This window comes from Sitophilus oryzae, unplaced genomic scaffold (genome assembly GCF_002938485.1).
Source record: "Sitophilus oryzae breed Bouriz unplaced genomic scaffold, Soryzae_2.0 scaffold_810_pilon_pilon, whole genome shotgun sequence".
Lineage (NCBI taxonomy): Eukaryota > Metazoa > Arthropoda > Insecta > Coleoptera > Curculionidae > Sitophilus > Sitophilus oryzae.
The window spans coordinates 5,073,741-5,097,316 of record NW_022147429.1 but is presented as its reverse complement, the minus strand read 5'-3'; the positions used below and the strand labels follow the sequence as shown (position 1 = coordinate 5,097,316).

General features: G+C 30.1%; 1 protein-coding gene and 1 long non-coding RNA gene across 2 annotated transcripts in view; one reads left to right on the top strand and one right to left on the bottom strand.

Moving 5' to 3' along the window:
• The window catches only part of LOC115889092 (sodium/calcium exchanger 1), a 342,486-nt gene that overhangs the window by 308,163 nt on the left and 10,747 nt on the right, over nt 1–23,576 (top strand). Inside the window, exon 6 of the mRNA XM_030909008.1 lies at nt 4,304–4,475. Within this exon, the coding sequence (XP_030764868.1) occupies nt 4,304–4,475 (172 nt within the window). The remainder of the gene's footprint in view (nt 1–4,303; nt 4,476–23,576) is intronic.
• LOC115888966 lies at nt 16,653–17,988 on the bottom strand. The gene is made up of 3 exons (XR_004051344.1): nt 17,902–17,988; nt 17,275–17,508; nt 16,653–17,208 (listed from the first exon to the last, which is right to left on the bottom strand). It is a non-coding gene; the product is annotated as an uncharacterized LOC115888966 (long non-coding RNA).

The following is a 23,576-nucleotide window of genomic DNA, read 5'->3' as shown; positions in this document are numbered from 1 at the left end:
TTCAGATTTTGTAAAAAGTATAAGTCAAAATCGCAAAACTTAAATTTGATATGAGTTTCTTAGTTTTTAACTAATATAGTGGCGAATTACAAAAATTCCTTTTCAATGAAAATTAATGAGTTAAATAAAATAATTTAATAAATTACTAGCTTTTTCTCGCGACTACGTTCTCGTTACACCTCGAATCGTTTATGCATTGATTTAAATGATTTTTTACTTCTTTATATAGATGTAGCTTTAATGTATATAGCATATAGATGTTTTTTATTTTTCATCTTTTTTTTATTTATTAAGAGCACTAATACTCTCTTTATAGGTTATTTTTTATTCTTTGAAGGATAATTGAGGAAGATATATTTCGTTATGATGTCACTAAATAAACCTGTGTATAAAATTTTATACTGTCTGGTTTATAATGTTATAGTATTGCATTTTTGTACAGCAAACTTTCATTCCCTATTCTACTCCCCAAGGGTATAAATTTCATAAATTCGCTTTACCTTTGTGCCAATTTTTCTGTGTATAATCCAGAGGTCACCAAGTTTTATATAAATTTTTACTAACTTTAACCATTTGGTTGATGAGTTTCAAAAATTTCTTCTAATTCTTTTTGTAGGATTTCATTCTTCTAGACCAAATAGTAAGGAATTTTCATACAACAAACTGTTCCGAGATAATTTTACTCTCTAAGAGGATGAATTTCCTAAAATCGCTTTGTGTAGCTAATTCACTAATGTCGTTTAAACGAACCTTTGTGCTAATATTTATGTATCTAAAGCTGGCGGCATGAACTCACTCTAAAATATCTAAAAACGTAATATATAATCTAACTGACATACCACTGACATTGACAAATAATTTATTTCTGGAGGTATTGTGTGTAGGTGTTTTTCAGATATGTTTTAGTATTTAGTCGTTTTACACAAAGAAATAGCCATTAAGCAATATAAAAATACTTCAAAACAAATCTACACATATATACCTTTCATTTAAAAAAAGAATCATCAAGATTGGTAAAGCGGTTTCGGCGGGATGGATGCAACAAAAAAAACCTTTTGAGCTTTTATGTATGGATTTATTATATGTATGGATTTTATGTATGGATTAATTATTTTCCAACATATTTTACTTTGCAAATTTTTATAAATATCGTACACCACCGTGTCCAGCCTGTTTAGCCAAACGTAGGCCGATTCCTCTTCAGCGGCGTCGTGACCCTGGCCGAAGGAAGAGTCTTGAAGACGCTCATCTGCGCATAGGAATAAGTGTAGCGTATTGCGTATTAATCGATTCTGAAACTTTCTATCTCGTGTATAACATGTTACGCAAGTTTATTATTTTAATATCGATTTTAATAGATAAATGTGTGAAATGCCACCTGAATATCTTCCGCCATGACATGTTTTTACTTTTTGTTATGGTAAAGTGATTTGTATAAACTTTATTCAATAACGTATATTTTCCTCCATTTGTGATTTTTTAATTTTAAGCGAAAATTAAGTATAACATTTAAGGAAAAAGAAACACTGTAATATTTAAAAGAATAAGAAGAAATTAGTCTTATTTTGAAAGGAAAATATAGAAAAACTCTTTCTATAGAAAAGTCTTTATACTAACCAGAATCCGGTGACATATACGCGATCTCACCGGAAACATTACTTATTACTTCGCATAACTTGAAGAATATCTACTTTTAATAATGAACACTTCAGAAATACACCAGTAAAAACATTTATTATTTGAGATTAAAACTCGAATTAAATTATAAATATTAGTTACCTATGTTGTTATAGCTTTTATTTAAAAAGTTACCTAGCGAAAAAATCTGTGCGCGTACCTACCACTATTGTTACAGGTTAATTCGTTAAAGAAATATGTTACACAAGTTAAAAACGCTAAAATTTTAATGGTATTACTTGTGCATTATTGGCCTTATAATGTAATTTGTTGGAATTATATCTTCTTTAAATATAATTAGACTTTTTAACGACTTTTAAGTTACCTAGGAAAAAATCTGTGCACGTACCTACCAGTATTGTTACAGGTTAATTCGTGAAACAAATGTGTTACATATTATTCGTGGTATTAGTGGTATTATATTGGAATCAGCTTGGCATTAGTGGGGCATTAATGAGAAATTTTGGTATTTAATTTGTATTTTTGACATTACTTTGGCATTAGTATACAGACATTTGTCAGCGGTTTACTCCTTGTAGATAATCAAAAAGTTTTTTGATAAAATTTGCTGTGTCAGTTGTTTGATAAAATTTGCTGTGTTTGCTATGTCAGATCATTTCTATGAAAAATTACATTAGATTTTTATTAAAGACGCTGGGTAATTAAAACATTGACTAATAAAGCTTGTCCACTTTAAATAAGGGGTCACAAAATATCCTCCTTGGAGTGTTTGGGTTAAGGGGTGTATAATAAATTAATCGTTGTTTTATAATAAAAACCATAAAACATTTATTTGTGAGTAAAAATAATGCAATGGTTGGATATCTCTCCTTTATAATTAGGTGACTAAAAATACACTAAAATAATTAGAAAAAAAATCTTGTACTTATTTAGTAATTACGTCAATATTAATTAATTGACTTTCTAGTCTATTTTATTTTATGTACAAATATATTATTAAATTGTAAGCATTAAGTAATAAAACACTTTGTGGGGGGCCTCTTATATCGTAAGAAGTTACGAAATATACTCCTGGTTACACCCCTTACAGAAAACAGTGTAAGGGGTGTAAATAAATTGTATAATCACTGTTTTTTATAATAAAAACTATAAAACATTTCTTATTTGTGAGATTAAAAAAAAACAATGCAGTGGTTAAAATAAGTACATTCAATACATATGTATGTGTTATAACATAATATAGCCATTACTATTATACTATTATTATTAAAATAATATTATATATATTATATATAATATATAATATATTATAAATAATATTATATTAATATTTCTTTAACGAATTAACCTGTAACAGACATTTATATGCCCAGTATATTTTTGTTTAACAAACCAATCAGGAAAAATCCAAAACCTACCGTTATAGGAGGTATAAGATGATTAAAACTTATATAATGACAACTACTTATTGGATAACAAATTAATTACTACTGTCAGCCAGTTCAGCTACTGTCTAGGTAGAATATACCTAGAGTACCTACACCTACCTATGATGTAGGTAGATTAAAGCTTATTTTGACGTTACCTCTCACTTCGGTGTCACAAGCTGAATTTTTCAGGGATGGAAGTACAGTACATTTGCAGTACATGATATGGGGACCCTTATTCCGAAAGTAGTACAAAATTAGACCGGGTAAAAAGGCACTATCATCAAAAATCGATATATTAATACCACCGTATAGAGAAAACAAATACTTATTTTTTGATCCAGTACACAATAAAGTCTTCGTAGGGAGTAATTTTTTATAATTATTTACAAAAAAACATTTCCATTAGCGCTTATGACCAAAAAAAACTTTAAACATGAATAATCATTTCAATCATGCGAAAATTTGGTTTAAAAATATATTTTTTTAATATAACTTTCATTTAACGAAAAACGAAGGCCTAAATGAAAAAAAGAAACAATTTAAAAGTTTCGCTTATGTCTTGACAAGGTATCAAAGCAAACCCCATATTTTTTGCTTTTAAACTAATAAAGATATATCAATAAACAATTAGCGATGTAATGGTTTTTGCGCGCGCTGGCCGACTGCCGCCGCTGCGCCGAGATTTCCTATACCCTTGTATATATGACGTCATGGTGTGGCAAATGTAGCATTTTAATTCGATTTGGGCTCCCTTATATAGGATAACAGAAACATTTTCAATGTTAAAATATATCGAGGGTGCCATTTAAAAATCAAAAGTTGTAGTAATTTCCGGTAAAACAGAAAGTGACCGAAAACAAATGAATGTGTCCATCAATCCTAATTTTTGTCATATTACTAACACGCCAAATCTCGTTTTTTTATCTGAAAAAATAAAAAAGGTATAGGCGGTGTGTCAGATATGCACATTTATAACATCTTGAGACTGGTGCTATGAATGCTTGCATAATGAAAAAAATAATAAAACTTACAAACTAATACAACTGGCTGTTTAATGAATATGCTGGGTCGCAACCTTACGTTTTTTTGTTAAGCTTTAATTACCATTATGCGTGCAGTTATTAAGAATGTTTAGTTGTATCATAAACTTGCTAACATTAAGAAATTAAATTTATACATTTTCACTACTTATGAGTATAGGATACACATTTTATACTTTTTCTTTTTAATTTTAGACACATTTGCCAGTAAAGTAGCCGCTATCCATGACAAACACGCAGATGCAAGTGTGGGCAACGTTACAGGAAGTAACGCTGTCAATGTCTTCTTGGGAATTGGTGTAGCATGGTCCATAGCTGCCATCTATCACGGTATCCATGGGAACACCTTTAAAGTTGACCCTGGAAGGTAAGCCAAACTCATTGTAATGCTGTTATAATATAAATACGAATAAATATGAATCTCATTTTGATTATATTTATTAAAATGTTATTAAATATGATAACCTAATAATAACTTATACTACTATAATTTGTCTTGTCATAATTTGTACCAAATAAAACTATTTTGAATAAAAATAAAATTGTTAGATTTTGTTTAAAAATCAAACGAAATACTTTATTATGTAAAATTTTATTATACATTTTATAGAGCAATAAAAATATTTATGAATTATTAAAATTTAATTAATATTATTGACGTTATAATTGTCTTTAATAACAAGATGTTTTAATATACATCTGGTACTAGTATATTTCGGTTATAGAGATTGTTATAAGGTTATTAAAGTGAAGACTAAAATAGTATATTGTTTTATTGGGAGTAAAAATGACATTTTTTGTGTCTAAGCTGTACTTGACATTACAGGTAAAGCAAAAAAGTAATTTTTACTCCAAATAGAACATGCTATTTTTTTCAAACGTTTACAATTTTTTTAAACAGTTTTAAACGTTTCAAATAAAATAAAACGATTTAAAAGTAATACCTTGTAAGTAATTTTATATCGAGAAACACTGGTACACTCGTTAAATTTGACACTTTATGTCAGTTTAATAATATATTTTCGCAATTTTGGAAAAGTGCTTTACTTTTATGCTTAGGCGTTAAAATGAGTTTTTATATTGTCAATCACGTCGCAAAAATTATTGCTTTTGTGTCATTTCTGTACGTTTGACGCCTAGGCTTATTATTTCGAATTTTCCTTCACATTATCCAAACTATTTGTATTTGTCAAAACAAACAAAGTGTCTTGTTTTTCAAATTAATATATATTTTTTTAGAAAATATGCGATAATTGTTTTGAGTAGTTTACTTCAGTTATGTATTTTTTTATCTTTGAAGATGCGTGTCACCAAAAATTAGCTTGAGTGTCAACACCGACACGCGTGTCATAGGTTATCTATCACTACATTAGGACATTCTAGAGAACTAATATTTTTTAGATTGAAGTTTTCTGAATATAAGTATCTAACAATAAGATATGTCGCCATTAAAATTATTTTGATTTCTTTACTTCTGAAAATACATGAAACTTACAGCAACTATGTTATTTTATTTTTAACGGGATTATAATATATTTTTTTCTTATAGTATCAAAAACTCGGTAAAATTTGACGGGTTGATATAAGAAATTAGTGCTTTCTTATTAATTTATTGATACAATAATATTTTTAATATCTTTATACGTACAGGGTCCGCCAATAGTGCGTCGGGCATCTAAGTATGTATTAGAATGTATTTTAGGAAAATATTTTAACTTCTACGGGGTGGCTCAAAAAAGTGATTGGATTGGGATGATTTTAAATGGAACACCCTGTATATTATTGCATTTTTGACTTCTTTTTTGATCACTTTACATAATCCTAAGATATTGTTAAATATGTTTTGATAAGAAAATAAATAAATAATAAATGTTTTTATAAGAAAATAATTTAACAAAGATATTAATAAATAAATAAAAAATATATATTTATCAGCCCTTCTTAAAAAAATTAATAAAAATACAAGAACAGCCCTGAAACCAAAACTATATCAGGTATTTAAATATTGTAATTTTAAATCATACAAAATTCTACGCCAAACTTTCTGAAATATAAATAATTTTTCTTTTTTTTTTAAATGGAACACCCTGTGTATTATTTTTTTATTAGATGGAGAATTAAAAATTGAAATTTTTTTGTATTTATAGTATGTCAAAATTTTTAACGGTTTCGATCTACTCACGCTTTTTTGGGCCACCCTATACAAGTTAAAATATTTTCCTTAAATACATCCTCTTACATATTTTAGGTTTTCACTTAAACAAAATTCCCAAGTCTTTTATTCTAGGAGCTACAAATGCTCGACGCACTATTGCCGGACCCTGTATAAGTCTGTCCAACGAGAAGATCCTTGACAGTGATAGATGTGTCTGTCATTTTAATTTCAAAATAGTTTATTTTATTTTTCAAAGAAATAAGTTGGTACAACTGGAACGCATAGCAGGAAATTAATATATGTATTTAAAATTTGACTGACAAGTAACTTCAAAATATTGTGAAAAAAACTGTATAAAACTGAAAAAATGTAATCGAGTTATTTTATTTAATAAAAAACGGTATGTGTTAATACAAAACAAACAAAAACAAGACACCACATACCAAAAAATATAAAAAAGAACTATTTCTTACTTTCAAGCTTTATGAAACTTCCCACATTTATGATTATATTTATCAATAATATAACTTATGTACAAATACAAATTTGTAATATTCCGCAGGAATAAATAAAACAACACAAATAAAACAAACTATTTTATTAATAATAACACTTACCAAATTTTATACCTCACAGGTTGATTAATTAACTTTAATCTTAATTTTTTGAAACCAGTACCTTTTGACATTATTTTTCTGCAGTACTAAAATCCATTATTTATCTATCGTGTGATGTCGATATTTTACAGCTACTCCAGTTTTTAGTATGTGTTTAGTATGGTCCTTCTCTTTAAATGATGACAAAAAAACACCGAGTATGAATTTAATGGTCCTTCTACCATATTCGAGATGGACTTATCTGCGACGAGATGGTATACGAACTTTATTGATAGTAATTTTATTGGTGTATGTGTATAAGACCACAGTATAAGACTTTCTGCCTGGGCAGCGAGTATTAACCATAAACTGTGCTTTGGGTTCTACAGTTAATTTTCATTCAATTTTTCCTCCACTTGACTTCAAAAGACACAAAACACACGTAATAACACGAATCAAAATGCATCATCTTCCAAAACGCAGGGTATTTGACAAAAGTTGTCACAAAATTATAACCTATAATTTGGCAAAACTTTGACAAACGTCAAAAATCTAAAGGCGGGTTCATACGCATCGGCGTCCGTTTGTCGTTCATCGTTCCGTCAAACCAATAAAATTGAAATACGATCTGTCATTTTTGAAATAAACCAATAAAACTGGTTAAAAACAACAAGTGACGACGCATGACGAATTTATATTTAAACCCATCCATAGTTAACTTAAAAATTATTAGAAACTTTTTTTAGTGAAAGAAATAGATTGGTATGGGACGTCATCTGCTTTTCTTCATTTTTCGTCATCGTCTGTCGAAATCTTACCTGAGAAAAAAAACTGAGTATATATGATAAAAAGGAATTTAGTTAAAAAATATTAAACTGATTTAATAAAATTAATTTAACAAAACAAAAGTTAGGATGGCGTTATTATGGTAAATTCATTTAAACTTAAACTCTCTAATCTTTATTAGATTAGATCAGATTTTATGAGGTTGGTAGTTGGTATGCGCCTATGCCTCGCCTTTTGAGATCTATTGTAGTCCGCTGATATCTAGATTACATTATCCAGTCGTATGCGTTTCACAAAGCCTAATAAGGGTTCCATCCTAGCCCTTTGTAGCCTATCATCGCCTAGTACAAAGAACCGTATATTTTCCAGGCCTTCGCACTGATTTAGAATTTGTTATGTCTTTTCGTCTGTCGATTGACAGAATCTGCACATTGCTTCGTCTGTTAATCTTATCAACTTTAATTGTTAACTTTAATTTGGTTTGCCTTTTTACTAAGTCCATTACAGTTTTCCCGCGTTTTTGTGAGGCGATGCATCCCTTTAAAATATTGTAATACGTTTTTATTTAAAAAGGTCACTGAGATATCCTATCACTGAAAAAAATATAAGTAATTTTACAAAATTGATACATTAGAGTATTTTTATTAAGAAACTTGTAAAAATAAGATATTTTTGCATAGTTTCACAAAAAAATGTAATTTTGCAAAACAGTTTATTAATATCAAATGCTATTGCTGAACTATATTATTTTAACAATAAGTTTCGTAAGTTTAAAAATTAAATTTAAATCAAAAATACAATCTTGTAGTAAAATTGCATGTCTATAGACCACTCTTGTGAAACTGATGCAAATTAAATAATCGATTGAAAACGTAGTTAGAGGAAAGACGAAGAACATTTTAATATAAGCAGTTTCTTGAACAGGTGGGAGTCTCAGTGCGTGGGTGATTAGTGTTTTTATAATATAAGGGTAAGTATATTATATTAATTATGTTTATATGTAGTTTCTGTAAATATAAAATCAGCTCTCAGGAAAAACGCAATCTCCATTTATTATAATTATTGGTATATTAATTTTAGCGATTTTTTTATATAAACATAATCGCTCTATGATCTCCCCATATCAACAAAGCTCTAAGCATTATTTATTCTTTCAGACTGTTTCGGAGGACAAATTTAATAGAGGACCGAAATAGAGGACTCTACATCTATAGTCTTTAAGTTGGGATAAGTTGACTGTTTTGATTAGATACCTTTTTCTTGCATGTTTTTTTTTATTTTTTACCTAATGGCAATTTTGTCCCTATTTTGGTTAGGCGCAGAATTCCAGTAAGGTTCTTCTAGACAAGAAGAGATATACTAAGGAGAGATCTTACAAACACTGTTTTGAGACTTTTTATTAACCTTTATAATATATATTATAATTATAAACACGTGTTTTATTAAATTTATTAATATTTACTAACGGTTTGTGAGTAAATTTACTATGAGATACACATTTTTTAAAGATATAACATATTTACATATATATGCTACAAATTAGCCATAGAGCGATTTTACAAGCGAGTTGTAAAACTAAAGAACGGATGGTAAATTTACTACGATAATCTGTGACAAGAAATAACTCTCAATATTGTGTGATTAAATTCACAAATTAAAGTTTTCTTATTACGGAACACGGTTCCTGAAAAATTCGGTTATAACTGTCACCAAACTAACCAGTGCGACAAGGCTGGTTTTTCTGGTTTTGTTTGTCAATTAATGTCATTTATGTGATAGAAATCAGGCAAATATTAACTTTGTTCGGTTTTGTTCTTGAACCGTTCTAGAACGGCGATACGTATGCGCAGAAGAAAATTTGCGTTCGGGTTCGATGAGAACTTTTTTGGACCTTTTTTGGACTCTCAATTAGATCAAGTTAGATGTTCGGGTTATAACGCGGACGGTTCTAGGACTAGAAAAAACAGTTGAACCTAATTTGATCCTAGCTCTGCAGCAAGAATCGTTTTTGGACCATTCTTATACTTTTCTTTCTAACCTAAAAACATTTATGTTTTACGTTTATTTACCATCCAGGATATTATTATTGCAAGAAAATACACCAAATTGACTTTCAAGATGATATTTTTCAAGAGGATATTGAATTATTGTAATAAGTTTTACAAATATTACCTTTAATAGAGTACTTTCGGAATATTTAAATAATGTATGTGCCGGTAGGTGGTAGATATTCTTTTTTGTAAATGTTTTATAACTCATAAATAATTATTTATTTTCAGCAAGAAAAATGCATTTTTTTCATTTAATACTCAGCACTGCTATAATTCTGAATTGATACCTGTAGCTAATAATCTTATACTTCAAAAATAGTACCTAACATGTACCTAATTAAGGAGACAATTTGAACATGGTGAATTTAAAAATTCTGCTTTATTTTATAAGTAAATATTGATATGTAAAGTATTACTTTATTTAGTTATAGTTAACACAGCAGTAGAATGTGAAATATATAACATTTGTCCTCGTATAACAGAGATAAAATAAATTAATCGTCTTTATTTATTATTTTAGGAGATAGGCAATTCATACATATTAAAATTTTATTTTTATCATCACAACAATAACCTATGACTAGTAGGACTTTGATTAAAACTGAAGAATAGGTACCTCATCTATAAATTAGTATTGTAATAATACTTATTGTTCGATTCAAAAATGTGCTTGAATCACCCTTATGAAACCAGCTTAACCAAGAAGAGCTAAATTATTTTATTATTATAAGTAATATTTATGAAAATGATCTTGTAGAAAGGGATAAATTACAATTTTAGATATATTTACTATAGTAATGTATGTAGTATGTATATACCGTGCTGGCAACTGTTATTCTTGTGTCGGTATTTACATGTGTGGAAGTAAATCGCATAGGGATCTTATTAAGTGGGAGTGAGAGAAATGCGACGGAGTGCTGTTGCGGCGTTGCCAGTTCGCCTTCCCTATCAAGTAAAGTAAAATCACGATCGCAAACCGCTTATCTTTAAAAGACTTTTTTTCGAAAAGATAACTAGATAAAATCATTAGAAATGTTTCTGAGCATCTGAAATGGAATTATAGGGATATCTTTAGGGTGTAATTTTTTTAAAACGAGAAAACTACTGACGTTTTCTCGTTTTAGATCGCGATAATTTAAAAACTCAACTTTTTAACACAACACGCCATAACTCAAGAAACACTTTAGATATTGAAACTGTTTTTTTATTTTGAAGATAGGATCTTTTACAATATGTTTACATAAGAAAAATTCGATAAGGTTGTTTTATTCCATTCAAAAATTGTAAACAACCCATCTATTTACTTTTAGAGCATAGCAATTTTCAGCAGTCGTGTAATTTTTTTATTGATAAAGATTTTCACTTACTGTCTACGAAGAAAATACAGCAGAAATATTAAGAAAGTTTTTGAAAAAACTACAATCAATTATTTAATAGATTTCGAGATATCGATTTTTGAATTCAGAGTTCTAATAGCCCGACCACTGTCGAAAACCAACTCAATTCCACTTTTTTTTACCAAAAATGCAAGTGTTTCTAGCTTGCACTTAAAAATGTTCAAGCTATAGGGAAAATTACAACGACTCGTTAATAAATAAACAAATAAAGTATCACTAGACGTAATTAAATCCTGAAGCTGAACGCATGATGTACACCTCTGCCTAGAACTTTAAGTACTGACAGAGGTGCTGAATGGGTCGACCGGCCAACTGCGACAAATCACTTGTGTCTAGCCCTAGCAGGCAACTATTAAGCCCGACCAATCACGTTAGAGTTTTTGACAAACACAAATGAATTAACACCCTTCAAATAACCACGCTAACCAACCTGATTGGTCAAGCTTAAAAGTTGACTGCTAGGGCTAGACACTTCTCGACAAATCTGCTATATCCCCTTCCACGTCTCTTAGCAATGTGCACAGTTTCTCGATTCATTTCATACGTTTGGCAACGTGTTTACTGTTCCCTCTTTGTTCAGTACATTATACACGCATTGTACTCTTCTTACATACGGAAATCTCGACCCAAGACTAACCGTTGCCAGCTCTTAGTATTTATTATTAATCATTCATACACAAATTAATTTGTTTTTTTAACAAAAATTTTTATTAAAGTGTTTCATTTATAACAATTAGCAATTAAAGCTCTATGGAAGTCAATTTAACTTTTTTTAAGATTCTTGAGGGTTAGAAATGTAACAAAATAAAAATAGTGAAAGTATGACACAAAATTGATAATTTTTATTAACTAAATTAATAAACAGTTATGACCATTTTGTATATTTTATTTTTGTAACTTCAAAAAAATTCGTAAAATGTTAATAGCAGTTACTTATTACATCCTTTGTATTGACGCCACGCTACGCAGCCGCCACTGGCCACTAGCCCAACCTTCCAAACATTTAAAATATAACAAAATATTATACGTTGAAAATATGCAAATTTGTTTTAAAGGTAATGAAATATTAAATATTCAAGGATAACGAGAAGGAAATTACTACAGAATATAAAATAAAAGCAGGTAATCAAAAGTAGAACGGAGTGAATATTTAGACAAAACGGGGGACAAGACTGTGAAAATCCTTAGGGACTGTTTTCCAGACTTCAGAGACCAGCTAAAAAGGTCGTAGCGAACATTTTTTCTTCCTTCAGAACGAACTGAAAGTGTGAACTCTTTTTCGTATACAAACGGAAAGAGATAAAAGAAAATAAAGACAAAAATATTTTCTTTGCCTTGCAAAAAAAAACAAATGAGGCCTTTTGTTTTTTTAAGCAAATATTTTAGCAGGGCTTTTATTTTTGCTAAATATGGGAAGTGCTGATAATAAATAAATATTGTAATAATGAAAACGACAAGAAGATAAAAACAAGTAGTTAATTTATATGTTATGTCAGATCTAAATCCCTTTTTAATTATTTCTCTTCTTTATTGTGTCCCTTTTTTGGTAACAGTCCCGGGCGATTCGACTGCAACAACAAAGACATAATTCACATATTTTACCTGTTTACTTAAGTTTAGAATTACGGGTCTAGGCTATTATAATCCACCGATCCACCTCCCATATAGATAAAGTTAATTTTTTATCGTTATATATTCATCCAATGAAAGGGGCAAAAAAATGTCTAAATATGTAACTAACTCGAGGACCATTGACGTTCTGATAAAATCACATTACATTAAATTCATATAGAACATATCAAATCTTTGAACCAAATACACTGTTATTCACGTGATTAAGCTTGACCGGCACAGCGTTGCCGACTTTTACATGTTTTCTTTATCAAATTTTCTTTTAATCAAATTTCTTTACATATTTTTTTTCAATCAAAATATTTTAGGAAACAAAAATGAATTAATTATAAACATCTTATAAGCTTCATTCAGAACCTCGCAATTAGTGGAATAAATTAGTGGTTTCAATTACACTTTATACACTTTAGTTTACGATTACGATCATTCACAATGTCTAAAAAACACAATTAAAATTAATAGAATATCCTAGCAACAGGTTGCGGTAATCAGTTATATCCATAGAGAAAGCCTAATATTTAGCTTATAAAACAATAAACTTTTGATTTCTAACCACATTTTTCTCTTGCCAGATGATAATAATAGGCCAAAGAATATACCTAGCTAGAAAAAGAATGGACTCTGCCATACTGAAAAATGGTCCTAAAGAAGTGGCGGCATCTATTGAGTAGGGCTTGTTTTAAATGGATCGAAGCGCGGGCTTTTTAAATGAGCGTATTTATTGAATTTTACACTAAAATAATTAAATTTGATTATTAAATCTTATTTTTTACACAAATTCAACAATGCTAATAACAAGAAGTATCGTTGTGATGTGTAAAAAATAAGATTTAACAGTATAATTTATACAATTATTAAATAAAATTAAAGCCAAACATGTGTAAATATTATTTATTATTTAAATTTTTTATTTATAAATCAAATATTTAAACATCGTTTATTATAATAAAACAAGACCAACGTAATACGTCTAAATTTTTGTAAATGGAGTAAATATAAATAGGTACTTAAATGATGGCAAAAATACTTACATTATATTGCGACTTACATTATATTTTTACGGCCAAAAACAAAAGGAGTTGTCTAATTAAAATACATATAACAAATTATAATTTGAAAAACGTTTTGATAATCACTTGATAATATTATTATTAGCGCTATGACAACGACAATATTTTTTGAGAATTTGACAATAGTATGACAATGGCCGTTGGAAACTATGGAAACTACAAAATAATTCTGATTTAACACCATCTGGCAATAACAAGTAGCAACTTCTTAACCTAAAAATTAATTGCACTACCACCTAGCGCCTGAGGGTAGAACTATTTTATTTGAAATTTCCGTGGAAACGGTGGAACCGTTTTTGCTATTTCACTTTCCCGCCCCTGTCATAGGCCAAAATGACATTCCTCGCAAATTTTGAAGCACAAAACATCCCCCTTTAGAACTTTTTCTTTAATGGCCATAAGCGGGAGTAAAAGACCAACCGCCCGAACAAACACTAGAGGCGCCACCGGTCATCAAATGGTGTAAAAGTTGCTAAAATTTAATCATCTAATTTTAACACAAGGGCCTAACTTTTTTCATTTTAATTTCGCGCTTAACTTTTTTCATTTTAATTTTAATTCAATATTCATTGTTTTCAAACTACATTATTAGACTTTGTTGTATTTTGTGAATGTATAAATGTTTTCTTAGTATAAAGTTGCATTATATTAATTTAAATTATATTACATACATATTTAAAATTCAAATATTATGACGTATATGTCAATTGCCGTCTATGTCATCTTGATAACAAAAAGTTAGTTATTGTCGGAAATAGTTAAAATTATGTTAAAATATTAAAACTTACAAGTTATAATTAGATATTTTATATTATTTCAAAAACAAAAACGTAATGGTACCGCGTAATGTTGATATGCAGGTCCAAAACAAAAAGTGCCGTTATATTTTTCAGTTTTCGTTGTCAGCCGCGGAAGTTTCAGCGATTTTAGTGTTGTCGGATATTTTTATTTGTGAAATAGAAATATTACGTTTGGATTGCAAAACTAAAAGTGGAAGCTTTATTGCAATGTAAGTAAGCGTTTGTCCATTTTATATTTTACTTTTTTCATACCTACGACAAATATACATATATTGAAATTTTATAATTCATTTTATTTAAAAAATGTTAGAAAACAAGCTTGTAATCCTGTAATTGACATAATTGTTATGTAATATATTCCATTTAAATGTAATATATTACTTAACCGAGCACTTAACAATTAAAAAAATGTAAATTTAAAAAATATATTAAAAATATATACAGGCATTAATTGAATTTTTTAGTGTGCGAACAAAACACGAGAGGCGCTATATTATTTACTTTCATTTCTTAACATGACAGACGAAGTTCTAAAGGGGGATGTTTTGTGTTTTGAAGTATAATTAGTGGAAAAGTTGAAAGTTTGTTAACTTTTTCCACTAATTGAAAATTCCAACCACTAATTTTGACGTTCTGAAGCTTACATTCAAATTAGAGAAACAAACTTTTACGCTAATTGAAACCACTAATTTATTCCACTAATTGCGAGGTTCTGAATGAAGCTATAAACATTTATTATTTACGTCAACAAAACTCACACAGCAGTTAGGGATGTGAGGACATTCTTAAGAGCAGTCATGAACATAGAGAGGCATTGCTAAGCTTTCTCGTTCAAAATATTCTAATAAAGTTGAGAGCAGTTCTTTGCAATGACTGTTAAGCTGCTTCGGCATCGTACACTTCGCACTAAAATCGGTTCTAAAAAGAACAGTTTTCAAATGCACGGTCTGCTAGTAAAATTTTTTAAGCTTAAAGTACAACAATTCACTTAAACCTTTTTAACACCATTCCTTTTTAACACAACTAACTAAATAAATGTGACAACTTGACATTTTTACCACCTGAATCCACAGCGGGAAATTTAAATTCCAGTTAGTCAGCCCGGCGCTGAGTATGCCCATGGTTATACCATTCATTATCTATACAACATTAGCCACTATAATTATTATAAACTTTTTTTCCAATTTAGCCGAAATGTTGAATGCGCGTGTAAGTAATTTAAAAAAAATTAAGAAACACGTTACTAAAAATTGTATTAATCAATAATAAATATGTAAAAATATGTCAAAATTAAAAAAAAAACGATTAAAAAAGTCGCCTTGACTAGGATTCGAACTTGCCTTACTACGGCTCCAACGTCATAGCAGCGTAAAGTCCTAACGCTTTAAACCACGCGGCCACCGAGGACTTGAAAGATTCTATGTAAAATTCTTACTTAAAAGATAATGTTTAGTGAAAGTACTTCTTTATTTATAAACATTTATTTAATTCTGTTTTTAGTATTTGTTCTTATAGCGGCAACATAGATACATTAGAGACTTTTTAAGTCCCTTATTCGATCAGCTTTATACATTATCCGTTATTTAGAGCATGCGCATTGATACAAAAATAAGGGATTACCCTATTAGTGGATAGCGTTTGCCGCTATTTAGGTTCAAATAAACGGTACGCTATTACGGGATTCATTTTAGCACGGTTGCCAAGTGTAATACTTATTTGGATTATGATCAAAGAAGAAAAAAAAAAGAAAACTGCTACAAAAGGGTAAAAAATAATACGTAAATTAGTTCCTAAATATATACTTTTTTGTAGTCTTCTTTTGTCTATCAAAATAATACAACCAACATATTTGAGTGACAAAAATTGGCAACGCCAAGATGTAGTGTCCAAGTTGATGGTTGACACTTTGTAGCATGTTTTTTAAACTTGCTACTTTTTGGATAATATCTCTTTTTATTAATTAATGTTATGATGGATATGTCTCTTTTTATTAATTAATGTTTATAAATTTATCTTAATTAATTATAATATTTAAATATGTCTTTATCATTATTTTATATATATTTAACAGCAGCAGGTGAGCTACGCAGTGTTGACAGTTTCTTTTAATTTATCTTTCTAATATTTTTCCCCAAAATACCTGTTCATTTGGTCAGTACGGCAACGCCGCTAACTTCCGTTTTCTGATGTCATTTCTGGATTGTCAAAATCTTTGGTGGTTCATTTTGGTCGATGATTGTTCTTTTTCCCTCCGATCGCCATATTGGCGTGGCGATCGGGAGGAGATCGTCTTTTTTGGTGAAATCCTTTCTTGTTGGTTCCTGTGAGGATTACCAGCATAATTTTTGAATGCTGTTGAACAATTTTGTAAATTTAAATAAATAAGAATAAGAATTTGCCTGAACCAAAATAGATTAGTTTTTTGATGTGCCATGTGGCCAGATATTGGGTAAGTTAACTTATTCACGTTTTTTCCTTTTTTCAATTCTGATTTTTAATAATTTTCATTAGATTTGGACAGTTTTGGAATGGACCCACTAACTTTTTTAATTGTCGATGGTAGCTGGATAAATTGCTAGTTACGCTTTGGGGTAAGGTATCATAACCTAAAATCTACAAATATTAATTTAAATATTGTCCACAGGGTCTTGATTTTGGTTATTTCTTTCTGCTTTTTACTTTTCCTGGTTTGCCTTCCTTGCTTTGGATGGTTTTATCTTAACATTCACTTGCACGTGATTACATGGTGTCGAGACATCCACCCTGTTTTCCAACTCAACAAAGATTTGTGGCCTTACTGATGCAACTGTAGTTCCTGGAGTTCACCCTGTTCAACCCTGTTCATCATTGCCGTACTCAGCTGCTGTTGTTGGATAAGTTACCCAAGCTTGTATACTTTTATTTTGGGGTACACTATAAAAAGGTATAGATAGTAAAGTTTGATTTATTTTATTAATTTTTCTATAAGTAGTTTTCAACATCTGTAATATTTCACTTAATTATATACTTTTCAATTTAATTATATACTTTAATTACAAATTTAAGTAATATTTTAACCTCATTTTCAAAATTTAAACCTATTTCATTGTTTTTCTGGTCGTTATAAAACAAACGTATTTTATAACCAAACATTAATTTTAATTAATATATTTAGATTTAGTAGAGTAGAAACTTATTTGTTTTATTGCATGAATGAGGTTCCATCTTGGCAAATATCTTTTCCAAATAACAGTTTTCTGAATCTTTAATGTTATTTAACTATTAGGTAGATTCAGTGGTGCTCATTTAAGCACAAACCTTACTCACCCTATAATGCTCTCCAGGCGAACAGCACCGTCGCCGTAATGTATTAATAAAATTTCATTTTGATATTACGTTGCGTTACAACTTGACATCTTGACATTTGCAAAATTTAACGTTAACGTTTGACAGATGACGTGTTAAATAAACGGCTCAAAATCTAAAATGACAGTACCTGGCCAACAAAAGTTGTCGGTTATTTTTCACAAACTGCGCATGATCAGTATAACGTTTAGCGTTTTACGTCATTTACCAAATAGGCGACCTAAAAACTCTCTATTATCTGTAAAAATTTCAACTGTCTAGCTATAACTGTTCATAAGATAGACCTTTGTGACAGACAGACGGACAGCGAAATCTTGGTAATAGGGTTCCCGTTTTTACACTTTGGGTACGGAACCCTAAAAAGTAATATCTATCGAGAAACTATGGTTACTCTCGTTGAATTTGACATTTAATTACAGTTTAATAATATATTTTTTTACTTTTGTGCTTAGGCGTAAAAGACCAATAACAACAATATTTGCAATTCGCATTTCACAATTCGCGTGTATATGAACCCACTTTTACTCTTGGACGATTTTCGCATTTTTGGCCTACTCCGAAAGTTGTTTGACTTACAGTCATTGTAAGTATCGCTGATATGGTTAACGGACATGCACTAATTTTTGACAGTATTCTCAGTTTGATAGGACTTCTAATAAAAAAATCCCATATGTTGCATACTTAGTGGACCACACTGTATATTAGCAATGAAATAGATTATAATTTAACGCCGTCTTAACTATAACTATGAAAGATGAGTATTTATGTAGTAAGACATCAATAGACTCGAACAAAAGTTCCAAAGAAACATCATGAGTATAAAATGCAAGCGATGTGAAAGTTATTTACAAAAAAATATTTATTTATACTGTGATACGTAAAACGTATATGTAGTTTGTACAAACGAACGAATCGTAAGAGTCAATTCAATATGAGACATTGAATCGTGTGATTCGATTTAATAAAAAGAATAGCAATGCTAATCGCTAGTTTCAAAGGCAATTTTTAAATAGGTGTATTGTTTTTTAGGAATTAAATATTCCGCAACCTGTGTGGGAGTAGCAAACCGCGCGCCACGTAAATATTTAATCTGGACATTTGTTTTCCAATTTCGTGTCTATTCTTGATGGGACCAGGATCGATGCAACGTTGAATTTAAAACGCGTACTCGCGTATTCCGTCTGCCAGCTAGTGACTTAACATGAATTTTTCAGCTGCTATTTGTTCGATGTGTCTTTCCTAAACGATATTTCGAAAAAGGTATCAATATATTATCATCAAATTAGATTATTTTCACTTTTTCACGTTTTAAAGAACAATTTAAGAAAAACCATGAAACTGAAAGGGCATTATAATATTTATGAAGAAAGTTTATGTCTGTGTTCGAAATCAGATTCAATTTACTTTAAGTCATGTTGCTTTTGGGGTTGGTCTATATTCTAATGTAGGGTTATTGGAGTTAAATGTTTTTTTGACACTATCTGTAATATACTTGCCGTAAATTTTAAAGAATAAAAAATACTTGTTTGTTATGTGTTTTCTAAACGATATCTCAAAAAGGTGTCAATACACAGGGTGAGTCTTAAATAAGTGCAAATATTTTCAGGTTGCAGGCTGGTAGATCTCGATAAAAGAAACATATTTTCTCTTTAACATTTTTTCAGATAAGTCCAAAATAAGCTAGTTATTAAAGTTTGAAAATTTACAAAAAAAGCCACCGGATTTTTTCTGTATTTGCATCTCTTTTAGTGCCGTAATCATGGAATAAAGCCGTAACTATGGTAATATCAGAGATTAAGAAATTATACCGTGGGACAATTTGCGGTGAACAGGAACACCTCATAGAAGTGTTCCTGAGGTCGTAATATACTACTCCTGAAAATATTTGCACTTATTTAAGACTCACCCTGTATTACCATCAAATTACATTATTTTTACTAGTTTTAAAGAATAATTTAACAAAAAAACATAAAACTGAAAGGGCATCATAATATTTATGAAGACAGTGTATGTTTGTGTTCGAAATCAGATTCAATTTACTATGACTCAAGTTGCTTTTAGGGTTGGTCTATATTGTAATGTAGTATTGATGTAAGTTTATTGGACTTAAAAAGGACTTAAAACTTGGAAATGTTTTTACTCTGTATAATATACTTACCACTCTGTATATAGGATTACCTCTCGTTATTTAAAAACATATATAAAAAAGAATATAAATTAAAATATTCAACGATAACAAAAAGATACTCGTTTAAAACATATTTTAATTATTACACAATTAAAACTAGATATAGGCGTATCATCAATCATGTGACAAATTTTAGCTAGTTGAAATCTAATGCTCAAAATTCTTCATTTCCTTTTTACTGCATAAGATGATTCAATCTTCAAAAGGTCTTTTCATATTAAGAGGCATATGTGGAGTTCTACTTCGAAAAGCAGCCACATTCATTTCTCTCATGTTGTCAATAATAGTTAGTCGAGATGTGTAAGCATTGTCTTTAACATTTCCCCATAAAAACCCTAGACCAGATAAAACAGGAGCATTTAAGCATTATATCAATGGATGAATGCACAATCCAGACATCAATTAATAGAATCATGTCACTTTCTCTCTGAAGAAGTTTTAATTTTCGCCAAATTTATAAAAATTTGTTTTCTTTTAACTGACACAAAATGATAACCAAATGATAACTAGTTGTTAAAGTTGAACTAATTTGACAGCTATGTTGAAGTATCCTCAGGCATATTAAAGCTACCTAGCTACCTAATAAAATAAGATCTACTGACACTAAATCATGCAAATTAAAATATCTAGGAAAATCTTTGTTTGAGAGGCAGGCAACCTTAATAATATTTTGAAGAGACATGAATCATAGAATATCGGAATAATATACTGGATGATCCATTTAAAATAAAAGAGTACTTGCTTTTAAAAGTTCAATATTAATTTTGTCTCACCCTGTATAACTTTTTGGGTCAAGTTTTAATTTGATTTAAAGTACAATAGTAGCTTTAACTACATATTAAGCTATACCGGATAAATTCCTATTTAGGTACCTAGCTTTTATTGAAATTTAGAATTTGTTCTACATTTTAGTCATACACTTCTGTAATGAAACTCACCTTTATTTTCCTCCTAGAATCCGAAATTCAGTTAATATATAAGGTAGCATATCTTAAAAAGCATCCAATTTTGAAGATACAAAATTAAAATTTAAAATTTATCCTTTATTTTTAGAAGATGCTAAATATTTCAAAAATTATACATTTTAGTCATATGCTTTTCTAATGAAACTCACCTTTATTTTTCTCCTAGAATCCTTAAATCAGTTAATATATAAGGTGTTCTATTACAAAAAACATAACTTTGATGTTTATAACTTTTTTGGGGACACCCTGTAGAACTCTCTGTATTTCTAATATACTTTCAGTTAACCTACATACTGCTACAACCCATTTTTTACATTCCATTTTTATATAAACTACCGCTCTCCTTAGAGTCTCCGTGTCGTATGAGAGGTAATACCTAAAATGCGTATGTAGTTTGTTCAAATGAACGAATCGTAAGAGTCGATTCAATATGAGAAATTAAATCGTGCGATTCGATTCACTAAAAAGAATCACAAATCACAATGCCCATCACTAGTACAAAGGCAATTTTTAAATAGGTGTTTTTGCTTTTAAGGAGTTAAATATTCCGCAAACTGGTGTGGGAGTAGCAAACCGCGCCACGTAAATATTTAATCTTGACATTCGTTTTCCAATTTTGTGCCTATTCTTGATGGGACCAGGATCGATGCAACGTTGAATTTAAAACGCGTACTCGCGTATTCCGTCCACCAGCTAGTGACTTAACATGAATTTTTCAGCTGCTATTTGTTCGACGTGTCTTTTCTAAACGATATTTTCTAAAAGGTATCAATATATTATCATCAAATTACATTATTTTCACTAGTTTTAAAGGACAATTCAAGACCTTCAAGTAAAACTGAGAGGTCATTATAATATTGAGGCTAAGCGCAAATTGAGTCGCGTCTATCACGTGTGACATGACCTGGCACGACGCGAGTTTTTATAACCCAACAGAAATAAATGGGACAGCGCAAATTGACAGTGCGACGCGATCCGCGTGACCTGACGCGTGCCTCGCATTTGCGTGCTTAATTTTGATAATTGAATACAGTAACGTTTAGGTAACATTTACCTACAGTACCTTTTAGTAACATTTACCTACACTTCCGCATCATCTGATTCTGATTCAGAACTCAGAACTAAAGTTTAGTAACAATAATTATTTTGATGGCGAATCAGACATTTTTATGCAGCCGTTTTTATACGATTGCAGAGGTGAGATACTGAAAAACTGCGTCCCAATTTGTGGACCACCAAGCAGCGCGAGTGCCGCGTCCAGTCATGCCGGTCGCGCCATGTCACGTCAAGTCATGTCACACGCCATACATACACGCGACTCAATTTGCGCCTAGCCTTATGAAGAAAGTTTATGTCTGTGTTCGAAATCAGATTAAATTTTTATGTAAAATCCGTTCTAGAACTAGAAATATGAAATATGAAATTTAGTACAGAGGTCCTAAGAAGTGATATTATAGAAGATTGAAATTAAAATATAGTGAAAATTAGTAAAGATTAAAACTGGTATAAAAATTTGTCGACTCGAGATCAATACTAACAAAATAGAATATATGTGTATCGGAGGAGAACAACAAGATCTAATACTAGAAGAAGGGAAGAAAATTAAGTGCTGCACAAAATACAAATATTTGGGTATGCAAATCACAAATGATGGACTGTTGGATACAGCAATTAAAGAACGAAACCAACTTGGAAGGAATGCTATCACGGTATTGAATGGGATACTGTGGGATAGAAGCATAAACAACAAGAACAAAACTCTAATATACAATACCATCATAAAGAGTATAACCACGTACAGCTGTGAAGTCTGGCCAATTAAGGAAACAACAAAACGAATGCTGGAAGCTACAGAGATGGATTTTTGGAGAAGATCAGCAGGCAAATCAAGACTCGAGCGAATAACTAATGAACGCATAAGAGAGATTATGGAAGTTAAACATACGATAGTGGACGACATAAAGAACAGTCAACTCATATTATACGGGCATGTCCAAAGAATGGCAGAAATAAGAATCCCAAAGCAAATTATAAACTGGAAACCTGCAGGAAGAAGAAAACCGGGTAGACCGAGAAGAAGTTGGCAGGAAGGGATTGACACGTTTATGGAGGAAAGATCTCTCGGAGACGGTGCATGGAGACATAGACAGGCATGGAGAGATGGCATCGGAAGACGTAGAACGTTTTAAACCGATTAATATATATATATAAAAATTTGTTGTAATCGGTTTTAGAAGTATGAAATTCTGCGCCAGCGTTACTTATGTAACGTTATTTTGCATTAAGAACCAATTTTTGGAAATTCGCCCTCTAAGGCCGAGAAATGTGGGTGAATATTCTAAAAAAAATATTCTTATTGTTAAATACAATATATGTAGTATAAGAAACATTTGCGCAAAATTTCATACTGTAACCCTTTTAGGAGATGGATGTCCAAAATGCGCTTTTGAGTACTCACTTTCGTCACTTAAGGAACCTCTATA